General features: G+C 36.5%; 1 protein-coding gene across 1 annotated transcript in view; it reads left to right on the top strand.

The window, feature by feature from the left end:
• LOC130433984 (MAM domain-containing glycosylphosphatidylinositol anchor protein 2-like) overlaps window positions 1-20,648 on the top strand; it is a gene marked incomplete at its 5' end in the record, with an annotated part of 104,220 nt that overhangs the window by 16,928 nt on the left and 66,644 nt on the right. Inside the window, 1 exon segment of the mRNA XM_056763794.1 lies at window positions 15,528-15,667. Within this exon segment, the coding sequence (XP_056619772.1) occupies window positions 15,528-15,667 (140 nt within the window).

Raw genomic sequence — 20,648 nt, 5'->3', positions numbered from 1 at the left:
AGCTGGAGCTGAGAGGGTCAGTCCGCAAGCTTTCGCAGGAGGATAGCACGGATGTAGAGCTGTCGTAATCTCTAGTTAGGGATGGGCATATGACGTTCATCTGGGCCTGGCCCGGGCGTACCGAGGTGGGGGAGGAGGCAGAGAAAGACTAATTAGTATAGCTACTGTTCATTAATTGTTTTATTTATTTTGCATAATATGCATGAAGTAATTGCAAGGGTAAAAATATGTGTCTTTAATCTAGATTTAAATCTGGAGAGTTTGTCTTTCCCTCGAATAGTATCGGGAAGGCTACGTATGAGAAAGCTCGACCCCCTTTGGTTGATTTAGTTATTCGAGGTGTAGTTTAAAAAATCTGGAGTTTTGAGATCTTCGAGAGCGTGATGGGTTGTCATGTGATAGTAGCTCTGTTATGTAGGTAGGGGCTCAACGGTTTAAGGCTTTAATTAAGAGAACTTTAAAGTCAAAACGATACTTATTGGGTAGACAGTGAAGGGATAAAAAATCTGGGTCATGTGATCGTATTTTCTGGACCTGCTTAGAACTCTAGCAGCTGCATTCTGATCTAACTGTAGTTAGTTTGTTGATGATGCAGGACAAACACTAAGTAGAGCATTACAGTAGTCAAGTCTTGAGGTCACAAATGCATGAAAAGGCATATCTGGATCAGCAACACATAAAATATTTTGTAATGTGGCAACATTTCTAAGGTGGAAGAAGGCTGTTTTTGTGACATTTGAGAAGTGATTTCTAAATGACAGGTTGATGTCTAATATAACGTATAGATTTTATACTGTATGTGTTGATGTTACAGTCCAGCCTTCAATTTGCAGGTTATAATCCGAAATATTCTGTTTATGTGTATTTGGTCCAATAAGTAATATTTCTGTTTTATTGGAATTTAAAAGAAGGAAATTACTAGTCATCTAATGTTTTATTTCCTGGATGCACTTCGGACTAACTAATTTTATGTTCTCTTATAATGTTGCCAAGGGGCAACATGGAAATTGAGAATAGCAAGGGTCCTAAAACCGATCCCTGAGGTAATCCATAATTAACTTGCGTTAGATTTGACGATTCTCCATTTAAATGGATGAATTGATATCTGTCTGATAAGTAAGATCTGAAACATTCCAGTACCTGTCCCTGAATACCGGTATAATTGTTTAAGCGATCTAAAAGTATGTTATGGTCTACAGTCGAACGCAAAACTGTGTAAAACTCCCAATTACACCTAAAATATAGTAAGGCATATATAGTTGCATATATATATATAGTACATACATATATATAGTTGATACAGTATATCCCCTGCAAATCGGCTTCCGTCTAAAGTTTTAGAAAATCGTTTAAAAAGCGAATGGTGGACTCTCTCGGATCGCTCCGATGCGTTCGTTTTTTACACTTCTGTTCTATCTAAAAAATAAATGACCCGTGAATCCATATCCGTTCTGTCATATTGAAGAGGATGAAAAGGCCTTTTGAAAGATTACCGGCTACTTTCTTTCATTCTTGTTCCCAAGCTACGGAGGAACTTCTCCAGGGTCAGATAAGCTATAGCAGAAGGACGTTAGCGGTTTTATCACGCTGACAGGTATCTATAGATGCTGTTGACTTTAAATTAAAGAGAAATGCTTTGCAATCAATCATACGTGTGTAGGCCGGACCAGAGAGCGAGGCTGTGATGCATTGACCTGCTCCTCCAGCTCAACCAAAGCAGTCAAAGCTGAATTAAACCCGAGATGAGAAAAACGTTCAGTGGGATCAGGAGATAGTCGATCATAATATCCTCAGACGCTCCGGATGGTTTTCAGTTGACCCCCTCTATAGGTGCAGTCCTGTTGTATAACCAGTGTTGGGTGTAACTAGTTACTAAGTAATTAGTTACTTTAATCTTATAAATTTCCCATTAAAAAAGTAAAGTAACGGATTACTCTTATTTATTTGTAATTTAATTGCTACTTCTGGTGTAATTGAACTAAATACTGTGTTATATATTCAATTGTGGAAGTGACATCAAAATTCAAAGTCTAACTTTAAAATGTGTTCTTTAATGTATCCTTCTCACATTTGTATGCTTTGGTCAGTTAATAAGAATAATTTATGTAGTTATTTTATTATTCATTTGCTTGAATGAAATAAGCAGTTTCATGTCTATCCTTGAATCAATTCTAATCAAGGTTGATGTAGGATAAAGAAAATAATAATTGATAAGTAATTCAATACTTTTTGGAGAGAGTCATTTGTACAGTAATCTAATTTCACTATTGAATATGTAATTAGTTCGCGCCACGTCCGGTGCAGACATGGTGTAAGTAGAACTTTTTAAAAATTAAAATTAAGTTTACATTACTCAATCTGTTTGAATATTTTGAGCATTTGGGTTTTCAGTGTTTATTAAAGTTTATTAAGTGTTCTGATGAAACGCACGTAATGAGGGTGCAGGTCAGGTTGACATGACTCAGGTCCAGTAGAAAAATCTTTAAAAAGTCGCACCACGTCTGACTTTGGGTTTTCTTTGCAGTGAAGGTCAAGTCGCCCCATTTATATTGAAATGACTGTGTGTTGTAGGTCACGAGGGTCTCAGCATGAATCACAAGCATGCAGTATATTACTTTACAAACAGAACATTCACAGTACAAACCACATCAATTTCTGCCGTTCTGTCCTTTTCGTCGTGTCATGTTCGTCTCGGTCCCTCTCTCCTCCTGTTGTCATCCTCTCAATTTCACGCTCTCGTAAGCTTCTGATTGTTTGAAATCAACACACTTCACGTCGGGTCACTTATGAAGAAAGGTCCATTTCAATCACATGTGTGTCAGCTGAGTTGATTTCTACATTCTAAAGTGTTTCATGAAAATACTCATTCGATATTTTCTTATCCGAGATCTTCCACACATACAAGTGTTTGGCGGAGAGAAATTGTTTTCGTGATCATTTAGCCGGGAAAACAGCTTTATTTATCGACAGAAAACAGAAATGTTTCACTTCTAAAATAACTTTACTTGGTAGAATTTCAGCACATGAATTTTACATGTGATCCTAAGAGATTCACATGAAAATACTTCAAAACCACACGTGTTTTTGCACATGTGAAATTCATGTCTTTTCTGGAGAAGGAGAGTCATAAATAAATCATTTCTGGAACATGTATTTTTCTCTATATGGTTTATACATTTTTGTTTTTGCACTTATTCTCAGAATTAATTATTTACATATAAAACTGTTCTGTATGAATTATACACTTAACTGGGCGACGGGTAGCTGTTTTCATTATATAAAACGTCTCTAATGTGATCGATATTTCTGCGGGGATAATGTGTCCTGTTATAAACAAATAAAGAAATGAGGGACGTTTAGATAAAAATAGCATCGTTTATCCTCACTGATAATGTCCTTAAGCGTTTACACAGCAGCCACCTTGAATACGAGAGGAATTACAACATTTTATTAGTATAATAAAGCATCACTATTTCTGGCATTTATTTTTGTGCTTGGAAAAAACGGCTTTTTCTTGTTTTTCCAATTGACACTTTACCATAATTCGTTGAATATTACTATGGTTCAATAACAACTACTTGATCTGGTTAATTCCGTGAAAATGTCAACCTTACGCAGAAAAAATTAAGATTTTACCAGCGGTTTTTACTATTGTAACAGCACAGATTTTAGCATTTGGTGGTTGAAATACCCATGTGAGATCTCTCTTCAAATTTGCAAAGCATTTGATTTATTTTCAGTGCATGATTTTTCATAATCAGGTGAGAGCCATTATCAGGTTGCCATAACGCTACACATTCCTCATAAATGGACACATTAAAATATATAAAGTAACTATTTTATGTTCTATAAAGAGACATCTCTTCTCCATTCATTGGGTATTATTGCTTCAGGATTGTGCAATTTATTTTACAGAAATCCTACAAAGTTTATCGTCTCCTAAAAACCACGTCCTATTTTTGTCACATCCATAACGCATGTTTATTTCCATTTTTTTAAGTATTCATTTTATTTTCATAGACTGACATTTTTTGATGTTTAGACTCTATCAACAAGGGTTTAGTAAAATATAAACAGATGCTTCAATATAATCATAACAAATTCATTCTCTTAGCATTTTTATGTCACGTTCATAACGCGAAATGTCACGTGCATAACGCTAGAATTGCCCATCTGTCTATTTGACTATAGTTTACATTTTTGTATTACCATAGAATACAGTTGACTATAGAGTCAATACTAAAGTAAACTATTCTTTTTTCTTCCGGGTTTGGCATGGCCGTTAAAAACCAAACTGTAAATGACGGCGGTGCCCAAACTCTTCCAGGAGATGTTTCTGAGATGTTTCATTTGCCGCCTGTGACCTCCACAGCTGTGTAATAGTCATTATAGCGCTCTAATGTGCTTGCCGACATCTTCTACGATTGTCCCAGAGCAATTACGCCGAGTTTGTGAGCATGTAATTATTTCTCAATAGATGTAATTATATCATCCCACCTTTGCCGCGCTCACAGAGTGTTTCTCTTGGATTTCATCTTGGTAGCGGTTGGTGTTGTTTACTAAATAGAATAGTCACGTGCCGTTTTTGCCGCGTGTAAATTCCAGCATTAATCTTTCTCCAAAGTGGAGTGTCAGCACGCTACAGTAGCTTTTAATCGCTGCTTCCTGTGGACTGTTTCTTTTCATCAACATCACAATTTGTTGTAATTGAACTCTTGTCTGTGGCAGACCCCCCCCCCCAACCCCGCCCTTGAGTAATCGTGACTTTTAGTAGTTTAATTGAGGAAGGATGGAGAGGGAGAGAGGGTTATTTATTTGCTGTGCTCCGGCTGCCAGCGAGCGTTACTGGAAACACACCGAAAAAACAACAACTCGTAGAGTGTCTCTATACTTTTTAAGTCAATTCAATGTACATTTGGTTTGTTTTTTAACACTGAAGGAAAATATTGTTTTAAACATACAGAAAGAAGTCATTGCCTTAGAGAAAAGAAGTGTTATAATGTAACGAAGTATAAATACTTCAGTAGTTTTAGGTAGTATCTGTACTTTACTTGAGTCTTTATATTTATATTTAATCCACAACATTTCCTGAACAAAATGTAAAGTTTTACTCTGAAGCATTTCCCCTAAGCATGTTTGTTACTACAAAATAAAAGCATAGAAACAAATCGAAATAGACAAGTCAGCGATCTAGTCAATTCTGAACATATCAATGGTTAAAGCTCAATGTGCAAATGCAAAAAGATGTTCTCCATGATTCATTTCAAGGTTTTAATGTGCTGCTTCTATTAAAGATAAACACCCATTTTTCAGTTTCAATGAATGATGAAATGACTGTGTTGTCACTGTGATGGAAATGCAAGGAATGAAAGAAGTAAGAGCCTTACAAATGCAGTTTGTTTTGATTTTGTTTCATGTTGTTCTCTTAGAGGGATAATATTGGGGTGGGAGGGAACTATCCTTTTATAAAGTTATAAGTTGTATAGATATCGTTTCTGCACTTGTATTTTGATAGTATTTCTTTTGAGGTACTTTATACATCACTACATAAAAGCCACACGAATATCACATGTAAAATGTTCCAAAATAAATATAAAGTCGGCACACCAAATCTCCAAAAATATAAAAAAAAATGTAATAGTCTTTCACAAGATGTGTAACATTTGGAGCACACAGGCTAATGAAGAGGTTTGCTTCCCATCTCGGCATTTTCTGTGTTTTGCACCTGATTATTCTTCATTGACATCATCATATCCACCAGATTGCGTTTGTCTCTGTTTCTCTTTTGTTCGTCTCGTTTTTCAATCCGACCTCGTCTGTCTCTCCTCCGCGCTCTCTGGCTCTCATCAGACGCCCACGGAGGGAAAGAAGCGTTCCTGCTCTTCAAATGAGCACCTAGTTATCGGTTTCCCTGCACCTCTCGCGTCGTTCCTGTTTGTTTCTGTGGTTTTGCTGATGTTTGACTGATGGCTTCTATCGCTCAGCACTGAAGTGATTTCTCGCAGGTGACACATTCACAGAGCCTGCCGTTTGATTTACGGCCATTTAAGATTCATTTCATTGGCGCGGGCACGTTTGACACGGCACAGTTCTTCTTCCCGAACGCATTTATCAACACGCACAGCAGAGACTAAACAGATTATTCCAAGACGGATTCTACTGTGGCGCGGTGATAATATAGAGCTTGGAAATGAATGTGGATGGCACAGCTCAGAATTTGATGAGACATGATTGAGTTCGTAGTGAGAGCGTTCTCTGTGTGTGAGTGTGTGTGGATTCAGCAAAACAACAGGGGTTGTTTACCTTAACAACACCGATGGCACGTCTGACGTGACAGATAAGAGACGCGTTGGCAAAGTGGAGGTGATAACTTTAAGAGCTTTGATGGTTGTTTTGTAGAAAGCCAACCCGAGCTGAATGAAGACTGGAACGGTGGCGTCGGTCTCTCATCTGAGAGCCGGTTATAATGTAGAGGTCCAGACATCTCTCTCATGACAAACGGCAGCTGTTGTGTAGAGTTCTGAGCCCTGAAGAACTAATGGGTTTGCTCAGTGCTCACCACATATCCTCCAAACAGGCCACAGTGGGCACCATCCTGCCAAAAGACAAAGATGCTTCATTTTCACCTGCTGTGAAAGTGTCGATAGATGGCAACGCTTCAATCACACTGCAAACCCTTGTGAATTTGTTTGGACCTGCCTGTGATTTCTTTGGTTTGAGGCAAAAAATTCAAACATTGTCTCTGGTTCTGATCACCATGTTTGATTTCTTAGGATTTTAAAGGTGCAGTTTGTAACAATTTTGCAGCAAATATCCCAAAACTAAGATTTATATTTAGTTCATCTGAATACTTACAATATCTCGTATGTTTCCAACTACTTGTAAATCGTGAGAAAATCGCCATTCTAGACATTGACACGGGGCTGTGCCATCGCCTGTCAATGGCATGTTTTCCGCGCTCCCTTTTGTTACCGCTTTTACTAACGAAGAAACCGCATGACAACTGTTTTTTTTACAAATACGGAAGTAGTGACTAGCGTCTAGCAGGCCACTAACTTGTTTCGAATAGGTCACTTATTTATGGACCACATTTATTCGCAACAATTATACGTATTTGCTAACATGACTTTTCGTTCCTGACTGATTGATGGCCATCAGCGGTGGAGTCGGAGACAACAGATCCCATCCTTCCACGCTCCTCATAGCGTCATCAAGATATGACATTGTTGTTGTTTTGATTGCACGCCATCTAGCGGCGGTTTCCACAAACTGCACCTTTAATAAGCTGCGGATCGAAACAAGCGAAGCGACAAGAGATCAGCAACAGGTGTGATATAGCTCTTTAAAGTCAATGTAGAAATCCTATTTCTTTATACACAATCTTTCATCAAAATAAAATAACTTCGTCCATTCCATCTGAAGAGATCTTAAAGGGACTGTTCACGCAAAATAAAACGTATTTTACATCCTCACGTCATTTCAAAGCTATACGAGTTTCTTTCTTTTGAAGATATTTTAAAGAATGTTGATGACCAAACAACAGTGAATTGACTTCCTTTGTATGGACACAAAACTGCTGAAACGTTTCTCTAAATATCTTCTTTTGTGTTCCAGAGAAGAAAGAGTGACAGACAGGTTTGAACGACAATGAGACTAAAGAAATTATAACGGCACATTTACTTTTTGCGTTAGCTATTGCTTTAAAAATAGTTTGAAAAAGTAGATAGAATTCTCTGGATATGTGGACTTCACATCAGAAGTAAATTTCTCACAATCCACCGCATACATTCAGATCTGACTTCAAAAACCCATCCCTACCTAATAGATAAAAGCTGCATCAGAATTACAAATCAGAGAATGTAAGTATTACGGAGCATCACTGATCCATACCAGCGAGGCTGAATATTTAAAGAGCCTAAAGGCCATAACTGAATGATATCTGTGTTCAGGGATGGTAATATTCCAACTGAAGGCCTCGGGCCTTGAAAGGACATCCATCACGTAGAGCAACTCCATCTGCACGTAGAATGTAAAATGTGTTTCAGGTGGATTAGCTGGACATACATTTGCAACATATTTCTTCGATATCATCCACTGTCTGTGTGATGTATAGCTCTGACTGAAGAAAAACACAAAGGCCAGAAATCCATAGTTTAATCGCAATTGATTACGGTTGACTTGTGTGCAATGGGTTGATTAAAAAAAACGTATACATACATGAACAAATGGATAGTTTTAATGGAAAGTTTGAAGTCATTCGCATTGAAGTCAGATAGTGATTGATGTCGATGTGTTCTGCATTAACATATAACAGTAACAGATGCAAATGGATTACACTGTAATCCGGTTTTAAGAAATAAATTAATTTGAAAATACAAAGAATTCAATTACCGTTGACCTTTTGCGAGTGGCTGAAGATGTGCTCTATGTATTATTCCATCTGTTTTCCTGCTTAAATGCCAAGCACACACAAACAAATGAAAGGCTTTTTAAATATTAAAGTCCATAATACAAGTAACATTTTAACCCCGTTAGGATGAGAATGTTTGTCATTTTAATATCCGTCCAAATTGAACACATTTGTGTTCTTCTGGCTCGGGAGTAAATAACAGTACCTACTGCTTTTCTGATGACTCTGTCATCTTTTGAGAAATATAATCCTCATACTGAGTACACAGTGCATCTCCAAAGTTTCACATTTGCTAACAAATCTTTTTTCTGATGCAACTTCATCACGACTTGGTCAAATCCCTTACAGAAAAGTCAGATGAATTGCATTGTCCTTGCGTGTTCACGTGTCACATTCATTGTCTGGGTTGAAAATGCATGGGTATAGGCCTGCAAGATTATTGTATTTTAGTAATCGCATTATCGTTGTAATATTAATTAGGGATGCACCAATACAATTTTTGAAAGAGTAGTACCAATATTTTTTCTGGTACTCGCCGATACCGATGCCTTTCCCTTTTCTCAACCAAGGGAGACTAATTGAAAAAAGAATAGATTCATAATTACAAACAACAACAACTTAAGCACATTATGAAAAAAAACAAATTGTATGTGATTGTCACAAACATTCAAAGCCAATTTCACAACAGATTTCTGTCAGTTATGTCACATGAGGTATCGGTCTTTGGTATCGGTGCATTTTTTACAAGTACGAGTACATGAGCTGAGTTTCGAGCCCAATCGGTATCGGTACATCCCAATTTTTTTTTAAGCGAGCACAAAACTCCCGATAAGGTCATGAAATCATCGCAAAGCTTGCATCTTTTAAACTAGAATATAAAAACACAACGTTTTGTCCAAAACCCACAGAAAAACTTGAAGGATGACCAATAGCAATGATTCATGAAAAAAAAACAGACATAACAAATGAGCTTCCATTTTCATTCTGAAGGTCACAAAATGTAAATTTTTTGGGTGGAGTGATAATATAATTGAAAACAGGAATCGTGTTTATTAATCGTGATTAAATTTTTTAGCAAAATAATCTTGATTATAATTTTTCCCATTATTGTGCTTCCCAAGATGGGTCAAATATGGACGAACCCAACTATTGGGTTAAATTAACCTTGACAATTGTAGGTTATTTCAATCCAACTCAGATGTCATTCGTGTCCTTAACAATATTTGAGGAGTACTTATAGGTCTCTGATTTCATATCAAATGAATCACATTAGAGTTGAGCTTTGTTCAATATGAGTTTTCAAACTGTCATTAAACACGAAGAGCAAACCAAGATTTAATGAACTTTTCACTGTCACTCAAATAAAAGAAATTTAAACATAATGGGTGGAAAAAAAGTTGGTCCAGATCGAACGTGTACTTTAGCAAAAGACAGAGAGCACGGAGGGTGCAAATTGAATTTCACGAAAAGCAGGATCAGATCATTAAAAATGTAAATTTAAGGAATTCATTTTAGTTGAAGAAATACAGATGAACCAGAATACTCATCTATTCGAGTGCAATTTTCTCTTACGCAAACAGAAAGACCTACAACACTTCCTCTTAAATTCCTCTCACCTTCTAAAGAAATGTTCTCGACAGAACTATTATAGAGGGAAATTTCAAGATCTGGTTATATAAACATGCTGCATTATTAAACATTACATTTTTGAGCTGAATAATAATTACATGCATTTCTAACAAGTATGAAAAAACGTTTCGGTCAGGAGTACATACAGTATTTTATCTAGCCTTGAAAATATACATTGCTTATTTCTCCAGAGAGACAAAAAGTGGAATACTGAGACCTGCTTCGACCTGAATGATTTACGGAAAAATCCATTATTTTCCTGTAATCTACTTTATAACCTGCATGTCAAATTACTCATTATCACACCTACTGTATTCAAACACATGCCTCCATCAAGAAGAACACTCATACGTTCATATTCCACATCTATAATGTGACAATATTTAACAAGAAAAAAGTAGGATCAAACTGTGTTATCGCATTAAGGTTAGTACATTTTGACATTTTTGTCTATGAAAAACACATGCAATGTGCGATAAAAGCAGGAATGTGTATCAATAAGGTCAATAGGGTGATCCAAGCCCATACGATCAGTACAGACTTGCACTAATGTGTCTTTGAGCGATTTCAGCTCAGGGACTTTTATCACCATACATTTTAAAACCTCGTGTTTGGTAAAATATTTAAGATCAAACCATCTTCTCGCCATTTGAAAACCATTTCAACTGAGATATTATTCAAATGAAATTTGAATCACTGTTAAATCTAAGGGTTTTCATACATTCTTGAAACACCCTTTATTATTTTATAGAGACGTATATTGGGGTTTTCTAAGTATTATGATTTCGCAAAGAGTTTAACGTGAGATAATGTACTCTGATATGGTTCTAAAATGGTGCAATCGCAGATCTTTCCAATGGGATTCTGTTTGTGCGCATTTTGTTTTGATGATGCTAGAATGAATGCTAATTATCGCATCGTTGGCGAACACAGAATACTTTTGGCGACCAACATGTCATCGTTTTCTTCTAATGGCTGTAATTGTGGCCCATCATTCGGGAACATGACTGGCGTCCAGTCGGTTGCTATGATACCGTTTCCTCTTGAGTTCAGCATCAAATAATGAGTTTCTCTTGACTGTATAAACACTAAGAATAACACTAAGCTCTCGGGCACCTGATTGCCACCACAGTTTTGCCTGCAAATGAATATATGGATAAATAATCCTCCCTTTTGGGCTTGAAATGTAAATGAGCGAAGTGAAGCAGGAGCAAACATCAAACACCAATTAGTCTGTGAATGGCATGAAAACATCCAGCACCTTTCTGCTCCAATGACTTTACACTTAAATGAGATGGATCAAATGCCACAGTACACACTCAACAACATGAGTGTCTTCAGGTTTATCATGCTTATGTGTAAAGTCATTATACATATCAAAGATAGACAACACATATATATGTAATACCTGTATATGACATGTTCTGTAAGGTTGTGATCATGAAGTCTGTTTCACATTAGAATGTAATCGTCTCCACGATGATAAAACCGGACAAATAAGCCAAATCGATGCTTAAGACAATGTACATTTTTACAATTAAGATTGTAACTCGAGATTAAACATTTTCTACTCTGTGAACATTTCAAACCATTGAAATTTATTTGAGAAATGTAAACTTTATTGAGGTTGTTTATTCATTTAAAAAACACATCTCCCTGTCCACGCACCCTATGTATTTATATAATAGCAATGCCCGGTTTAATACATCTACATTTATTCGTTTGGCAGACGCTTTAATCCAAATAATATGGGGGAATCGTTTACCATCGCAGAACTGTGCCAAAGCGCTTGAAAGCTTCGAAAATACCAGAATCTGAAATAAGAAAGAGCATCTTTTATGTACTGGCAAATGTTTACATTTACTTTTTGTTAAATTCTTAACGCCATTCCAGCATCGAAGGCTATATTAATGGCGTGAACTAGTTTCAGAAAGTAGATTTAGTTTAGTTTATTTTGGCCAGAATAGCGACATATAGAAATCGATGTATAGAAGGTGAGTGTGTATTACATACTGTTGTAATGGCACATGTGTTAATGTTTAGAAATAAAGCTTCATTACTTAAAGAACATATACAGCCTGTATTTACCTGTATTGAGATTTCAGAATAAGCACATTTATCATGTGTTGATGAACGTAACTCACTCTATATCTAATAAGATGGGAAAATTCCCGACTTTAAATCATTAACCATTTACATGCTTAAGACATTTGCGCTGTAAGAATGTTTGGCTGCAATGTTTACGAAGGATTAGATTACAGAAACCAGATTACTGTCTGAAAGGTGACTGTAAACAATGTTTAGTACTAACAAGTTCAATTTACATGAATTATGCTTATTTGTTTACATGGTTATTTCATATGGAGGACCGGGAGTGCCAATTAGAAATAAAATGACAAATCGATTGATCAATTTAAGAAACATGAAAAAAATTAAACACATAAATCACTTTTTAAATTTAGAAATTAATAGACTTATTGAAAACGTTTGTTTATATTCGTAATACAGGTGGGAGAGGGGTGTATCCTAAAACTGAACCGAAAGCTGATTGTTTTTCCCAATGTGTGTACTGTCCAATTGCAGTTTTTCACTCGATAGACAAATGGATTCAGAAAAGCATTTGGCAAAACGACAAAGAAAAGCAATTGGCAAATAGAGAAAAAAAGCATTTGGCAAATGCTTTTTTAAAAAGCGATTTAAAATGTGCATTTAAATTAATTAATTTATATATTTAACTTACAGCATGACTTAATTAAACAATTTTAAAGTAATCTATTTATTTATACATTTAAAAATATGTTTTTTAATTTAAGGTTTTATTGTTCAATTAAACTATATTTTAAAACACAAATTAAATAAACCATTTTAAATAAGTCTGTTAATTTCTCAATTTAAAAAGTGATTAATTATTTTACATAACCAATTTATAATTATTAAATTGATCAATTGATTGGTCATTTTATTTCCATAATTTTAAGGCAGTGAATGTGTAACGTTAACTTTGTTTTTCATGTTATTTGATTAAATTAAAAAAGGGGGCTAGAAATATTTCGTGCCCTTTACCTATGAAGTGGAAACATTAAATAGAAAGAAATACATACACTTCCACATAAAACATATTATAATAAACTGTATTCATTATACTAGATTCATACAGAATCAGCTATAGTAAATATATTTAAAGATAACTAATAGGCCTTTACTACAGTTCATTATAGTACGCTAAAGCATTTTTTACATTAGTGCTCATATTGTGATATAAAACCATTTATCCAGTATTCCACCATATAGTAGCGTTACTGTATATTAACTTCTTTAAAACAGGAGTATCTTGTAGATTGACAAACTATATTTTAAGGCAGCTCCTCTGCTGCAAGGTCTTTATTTTGGTGCAGGAGTTTTGTGGAGTTAATGGACTGTGGAGCAGTGAGATGAGACGGATGACCTTACAGCGGTGCTCCTCAACTCCTGTGTGGAGGTGACGTCTGTCTCCATCTGTCTCAACTTCAAATTCTGATGAGCGCATACGGCACCTGCTCCGTGATCACGACCCGTGTTCTTCTTCTGCAGCTGGGGTCACGTGTAGTGTTCAGAGCCGACAGTTGCTGTGGGAAAAAGTGTCTGCCAAATGCAAAAATGCAAATGAAGGTCTGGATTTCTCTGCGTTGTTTATGTTGGGACTAAATAAAAAAAACATTCACGCCTTTGCCAGATGTTTTTTATCTTACGCGATGGAGAGTGCATACAAGATGTACATCATTACGCGCGTTAGGAATTGAACTCATGATCTCTGCTAATGCAATTCCATACCCGTTGAACTACAGAAACATATTGGAAAATTTGATGTAATCATTAAAAAAATTGGAATTGTGCGGCGGATGCGTGCTGTTAAGTTCCGTACGATCTCGGGTCATTTCAATATTTTATTTTTAATATCACACTGTGAGTCTGATGGTGGAGAATACATCTCTCTGGTCCCCATGTGGTTCGCAGCACGACATTCAAGAGACTGTTTTGCCCATGAGGATTTGACATTTTGGGAAGCAACATAGTTTTCTTCAGAACAAATTATCATAGGTGTGTGTGGGTTTTTCAGAAAATTGGGCCATTGAGTTAAGCAGAAATGAAGCAAAGCCGTGAGTCAAAGATGTATCGTTCCGTTCTCTTTCCGTTTACAGAAACTGGAAATATGTTTGTCAAGCCCGTAAATGATCGTGTGATCATTATGAAAGGCACTTTGCTATGTTTTGCATACAGATGAGACGTTCCTCTTATGTTAAATGACAGAGTTCGCATTTACATAAGTGTTTAGCAGACACGTTTATTCAACGTTTTTTACTAATTGAGGAAAACAATATTAAAGAAAACAATTAAAATCTCAAACACATCATCTTCTGGAATGGCTCATGTTAAATGTGTCTCAAATACAAACCTGTTCATATGAGAACAAAGCAGACGAATGTGTGTGAAGTAGACAAACATGGGTAGCGTTTTAAATTGAAGGTGGTTAGCAGAAGGATCTGATTTACTCTTTGCAGTGCACAACCGAGAAGGTATCTGTGTTCTGAATATACAATTACACTTCATTCCTTAACAAACAGAGCTTTAAAACTATAAAAACTGGGTGCAAAGGTCACGTAAAATGTTCAAATTTGATGTCATTCGTCAAAATTACATATTAAATGTTTGTCAATGGTGAAGAAAGAGGAAACCTAACAATTTAACGTTTACTCTCTTCATTTTAAAAACCTAACAAAATATTGGGTGAAACTAGTTACTTAGTAATTAGTTACTGTAATTTAATTACTTTTACCTGAAAATGGATTACACTTATTTTTTCTGTAGTTCTGAGAGACCTGTATTGTTTTTTAATCAACAGTTTTTATGTCTTTAATTTGACTCGTTTGTGACATCAGTGAGGACAGATGCTATATTCCCATAAAAAAATAAGTATAGTTTTAAATATAAATTTAATTGCTTTTCCCTTAGAAAGGATTACTCTTTTTTTCTGTAATTTCATTACAGTTACTTCAGATGTAATTGAACTAAATACTGTGTAATGTATAAAATAGTGGAAAGTCTAACTTTAAATTGTTTGCATTAATGTATCTTTTTTACATTTGTGACAAGTCAGTTACTAAGAGTACTTTGTGTGGTTTTATATGATTTATTTGATTGAATTTAGAGTCGTTTTGTGTGTATCCTTGAATCACTTAACTAATCAAGGTTGATATAAGACATTAAAAGTAATTATTAATGAGTAATTAAATACTTTTTGGAGAGTGTCATGTGTACAGTAATCTAATTACTCTACTGAATATGTAATTAGTAACTAGTAATGAATTACTTTTTCAAAGTAACTTACCCAACACTGATTTCATCTGAGAAGAAATGCCATGTCTCTCATAGGATCACGTTTACATGGAATGAATCTGGAGGTTGCTTTGGAGACATGACCTTACTTTTGTCCTTTGCTCTTTCCTCACAGCGCCCCCTTCTGTGCGTATTGTGCACTCAGGTCACGCCTGTAACGTGGAAGAAGAACGCTTCTCAGAGAGAGTCTACACCATCCGTGAGGGCGAGACCCTTGAACTCACCTGCCTGGTAACCGGACATCCACGGCCACAGGTGCGGTCCTAAACTGACCAATCACAGCCCTTGTGTATGACATAACGCCTCATTTCAACAGCTTTTGTGCAACTGTGATGATGTCATCGCTCTTCCATTTTCCTACGCAATTAAATTCTATATTGTTCTTTATAAATATATGTTTTTAATAACTGAATGGCAACATTTGCAAGTCTTGTGTGAAATTCATTGCAAATTTATTGTGACCTCTTGAGGTTAGATATGAACAATAGTTTTAAAGAGTAGGTAGCATGAGATCATGAAAATGACATTTCATCCCGTCTGTTATGTTGGCGTGTTTGAAAGTAAGCTGTCTGCCAAGTTGTAAGTCAGAAGGTGAATAAATAACACAGTTGTTTGCTTGTAGAAATGGGAGTCGACTCTGAATCACACAAACGAGACGTGGAATAGTTCACCTGCGTATCTACGTCACTATACATAGTCCCCGCCTACGTTTTGCTGAGACTGACGCGAAAACTTATTTAACCTCCCCAAAACACTGTCGCTCGTTCGTGATGCGTGTGTATCATGTCTAGAACCTGTGTTCTATGGTGTGACACTAAGTCGGTCTTATTTCAACTACCAAAGGAAGAACGTCTGAGGGAAAAATGGTTACAATTCATTTTTCAAGCGATACCAAAGGAGTATAACCCCAGGGTTGTACTGTGCGCGCGTCATTTCACCAAAGATTGGTTTAATAATCTTTGCGCGTTCACTGCAGGGTATGTGAAACGACTATCCTTGAAAGAGGGGAAATACCAACTCTATTTGGACCTGTTAGCTCCACCGAATGACAACCTGTAAGTGTGACTATTCATTTTTGTCTTAACTTCAAGAAATATTTTGGTACCTTATGTCTGTGTTTAGCTAATTTATATAACGCTAACATTAGCATGTAGCGTTATTTCTGGGGTGTTACAGTTTGTTTATCTGGCTATTAGCTTTGCATTTTGACACATTTGACACACGTGCACCTATATAGATATATTTGGGTGATACTACAATCATTTTTCATAACGTCGACTTTCTGAGATGCTCTATGTACCATGACAACGCACAGTTAAGACGAAATAATAGTTTTACTAACGTATTAACAGTATTTTAAGAAAAAATATATATTTTATTTCATTGATGAGCAAAAGCACAACAGGCATGTTTTCACACTGGGAGTTTTTATGACAAGAGTTGTCACTTGCCACTGACAAACATCCTGCTCCAGACGTGGCTCAAATTGGTTCGGTAAAATCGCCGCCATCTCTAGCTACACATATAATATCCATGACATCAAACCACATGTAAACCGTAATCCTGTAATGATGGTAGGCGTTCCATTTGCGACAAATGATGAACGCGTTTGACCAATAACAAAAGACTACACCATCTGACCAATCACATGACACAAGGTTTGTGGGTAGGCGGGGCCTAGACGGATGAATCGCGGAACGAATCATTTGAGAGTCAGTCAAGAAGTAAGGTACGAATAACTGCCTATAATTACGACAGTATAGTGTTTAAACACATTGTATGCACATAAACTTGTTGCTGGACACTCCATAAACCAAAGTAGGGCCTTAAAAAACATATGCTAGGTACTCTTTAAGTTAAGGACTTCATTTCGCTGAGCATGTGATGAAATAGAAAACACACATTTTGCACCCTGTTGGTGGAAGGCACCACATGATGTGTTCAGGGCTTCAGATTGTTGGCTGACCATCATGGATCACCGCAGCCAAACTTTAAACGTGGATAAAATCCTATCACAATAGCTCAGTTCGTAACCCACCTCCTCTACTAAATCTCTTCAGTTAAGACATTAGGGAAAATGATGGTGTCAAACTTATTTATTAATGTCTTAATTTAGTCTGCCGCGCTTATAGCGTTCAGTCTGTCCCACTTTCCCCAGGAGACGCCCGCAGAGCCACCGAAGAGAAATGATTCCGTGCCGTAATCCATTTTTGTGCGGTGGGTTTGCTCCTCACATATTTCCCAGCTGGATATGGCCGCACAGACGACCGGATAAACAGCACTTACCCAGAATAAATCCATTCGCAGGGGCCTAAATCAAGCGGAAGACTTTTTTAGGGGCTCGGTTGACAAATATGCTCCTCAGACACAGGAGACCTGATGCTTTTGTTTTCAGGCATTCAAAATGCAAGATTAGTGTTTCTTTTAATGTCGTTTTTTGAGTAACACCAAAATCTCACAAAAACTTGTTCGCCTTCCTGTGAGTTTCTTTCATGTACGTTTCAGATGGTAAAGCTTCTAGCAAAGTGAACGTTCTGAGAGACCGGCATTGTTTTTTAATAGACCCTTTTGATGTCTTTAATTTGAATGGCTTGTGACATCAGTGAGGACAGACACTTTATTCCCATAAAGAAATAAGTATTCTTTTAAATGTTAAGGTGCTAGAAAAACTTCTTCACTCACAGAAGAACCACTTTTGGTTTCCCAAATAATCTTGCATTCAATGGTTATAAAAGAACCATTTATGTTTTTAACCTTTTTATATAGGGCCCTATGAAATCTGTTTTAAATGAAATCAAATTAAATTGTTTCCGTTTTATTTTCTCTGGATTCTGTGTTTCCGTCTTTTACTAAACAACAGTAATATACTTTATTTGCCCAAATGAAAAAATGCTTAAGTATACAATATATTCACTTTGAAATTATGATAAAAAACCTACATTAAATACCTCGAACCATACAAGAAGAAAATCTGTTAAAATAGGGAATAATAAACCAGTATCTTACAAGTACATATTTCTTTAGGTCTACTATGTACTATTTTTCAATTAACTCATATTTTTTAATTTTTGTTTATTTTTTAAATAAAAGATCATAAGAGAAACAATGCAGATTTATTCTTACAGCCTTCTTTGCTCATATTTACCAAGGGTGCCAATAATGGTGAGCAGGACTGTATACGTACAGTACTTCCAATATATGAAAACAGGCAGGGATGAATCTGTGAGAAATTCTGGCCCGTTTATTTACATGACACTTTTTTAAAGCTGTAAAAGCCAAAGAAATCAGATCCAGCCTTGTCCGTAATCTTGCAGGATGGGCTAAATGAAATGAGATTTGATGGTGTCTTGGTGATTGACTCTACCAATTTAGTCTTATTAATATTTAATTCCCCTTTGATCAATATACATCCCATTCATTTGTAGACTCCTGCCCGCTATGTTCACGCACAGCAGCTATTGATTCCTATATTTCAATTGAAAAGGTGAAGCCCCCTGAATTATCGAGACGCTCCGGCTGCGATTTATCTTGCATGCGCGACACGCCGCTTAATTAAAATTTTAAAACAAGAGATCAAAGTTTCCTCGTAACTCCATTGAAATCCAGTCATTAAGATACCGGCTCAGGTTCAGCCACTGGGAAGCTTCTGGCCTGTCACTCCTGATCTGGAAAAGAAGATTCTCCGAGACCTAAGTGCAAAGTTTTTATTAAAGGCTGGAAAACACTACAAGACTTTTAAAATCTGAAGAGATTTATTTGAAACTAGACATCATACACTTGCCGACTTTTAGAAAGTTTCAGATAGAAACAAACTAACTGAACCAGTCTGCAGACTGGCACAGACTTTCTGCAACCAGTCCAGACTGAAAATCTGGGCAAAATCTGAGCAAAGGTCTTGTAGTGTGTTTTAGCCTTAAGTCAAGACATTAATGAGATGTTAAGACATGCAGTGTGTATGAACAGCGAGTTGTGTCGAGAGTTGGAGCACTTCATCTAGTTTGATGTAAAGTTTTTCCTGGCAGTGTGGTGGAAAATTAAGCTTTCGATGTTTCATCAATTTAATTCCACAATATGGTAACATATTATGCATTAGGGCTGTCACAGTGTGTTGTTTTCTTACATCTTTACAGCGAGATAAATTTACTTAAGATGCGAGGGCGAATATATCTTGAGTGAAGTAAATAAACGGTGGGCGGTCCGTCTGAGAAGAAGGTTTGATTTACGGCTTCATTTCACAACATCACAAATCTCAAATTGCTTTAAGGAAATCTGGTATTAATAACCTCCATTCCTTGTTGGTATTAGAGTTTATAATCGTTCATTTCACCCTCATCGTTGTGTGATTATGGCTTCATCCCGAGCGATCATCCCCGCGGTCAGAAGATTTACACAGATCTCTCTCTGTTTAATGATATCAGAGGCACTTCTGGCTCCGAGGCCATTTGTGTCCTCAATGGGGACACGGTTGCCAGTTTCAACAATGTTTAATTCCTTCAGTGTCTTCCGGTATGCACGTGGTTTATTTTACCCAGAATCCCACAGGGCACTGCCTTCAAATGGAGCTTATGGACCTTGTCCGATCAGCTCAGGCCTGTGACCGAAGTTTAGCTCTTTCCGACTGGAAGGGCCCACTCTGGTATTCTGGGATAACATGCTCCTCCTTTGTTTCAATTATCGGGCCGGGTTGAGTTCAAGTGCTGGGGGTCAGCGGGTGAGAATTAGTGTGAGCCGAACTGCTGACACTGAACCCTGAAGGCTGACTTCTCAGTGATGGAGATTTCCTCTGGGATCGTTCTCAGTCATTAGACTTTCATAGATGTCATAGAGGAGTGTATTGTTGACCCTTGAAAACAAAAGCTTTTTTTAAATCAAGATATTCATGGTGCTTTTCACAATTACAAAATTTCATGTGATCGCAAGAGCAAAATTCTCTTACAGTGAGATTTTGATATTGTTACATTGCAAAGCAGATAACAACACAGTGGAGACATAAGAAAAAACATTATAGAAATAGAGACAAAGACATAAGATGTTTGTTAGATGACCTGTCATAATGAAGCGTAAAAGCACATATTTTAGAATAAGTAAGACAAGTTGTTTAAAACCTAAACTTTTTTTGTCATTTAAAAAGCAAACTTATACAACTAAATAGTAGAGATGCACCGACATAAACCAAATAATCGGAATCGGTTGATAAAAGCAATTTTTACTAGCTGATAGTTAAAAATCAGTCAAG

The sequence above is a fragment of the Triplophysa dalaica genome, chromosome 13, assembly GCF_015846415.1.
Source record: "Triplophysa dalaica isolate WHDGS20190420 chromosome 13, ASM1584641v1, whole genome shotgun sequence".
Lineage (NCBI taxonomy): Eukaryota > Metazoa > Chordata > Actinopteri > Cypriniformes > Nemacheilidae > Triplophysa > Triplophysa dalaica.
Note: the sequence above shows the minus strand (reverse complement) of the source record. Positions and strands in the feature narration are given on the sequence as shown.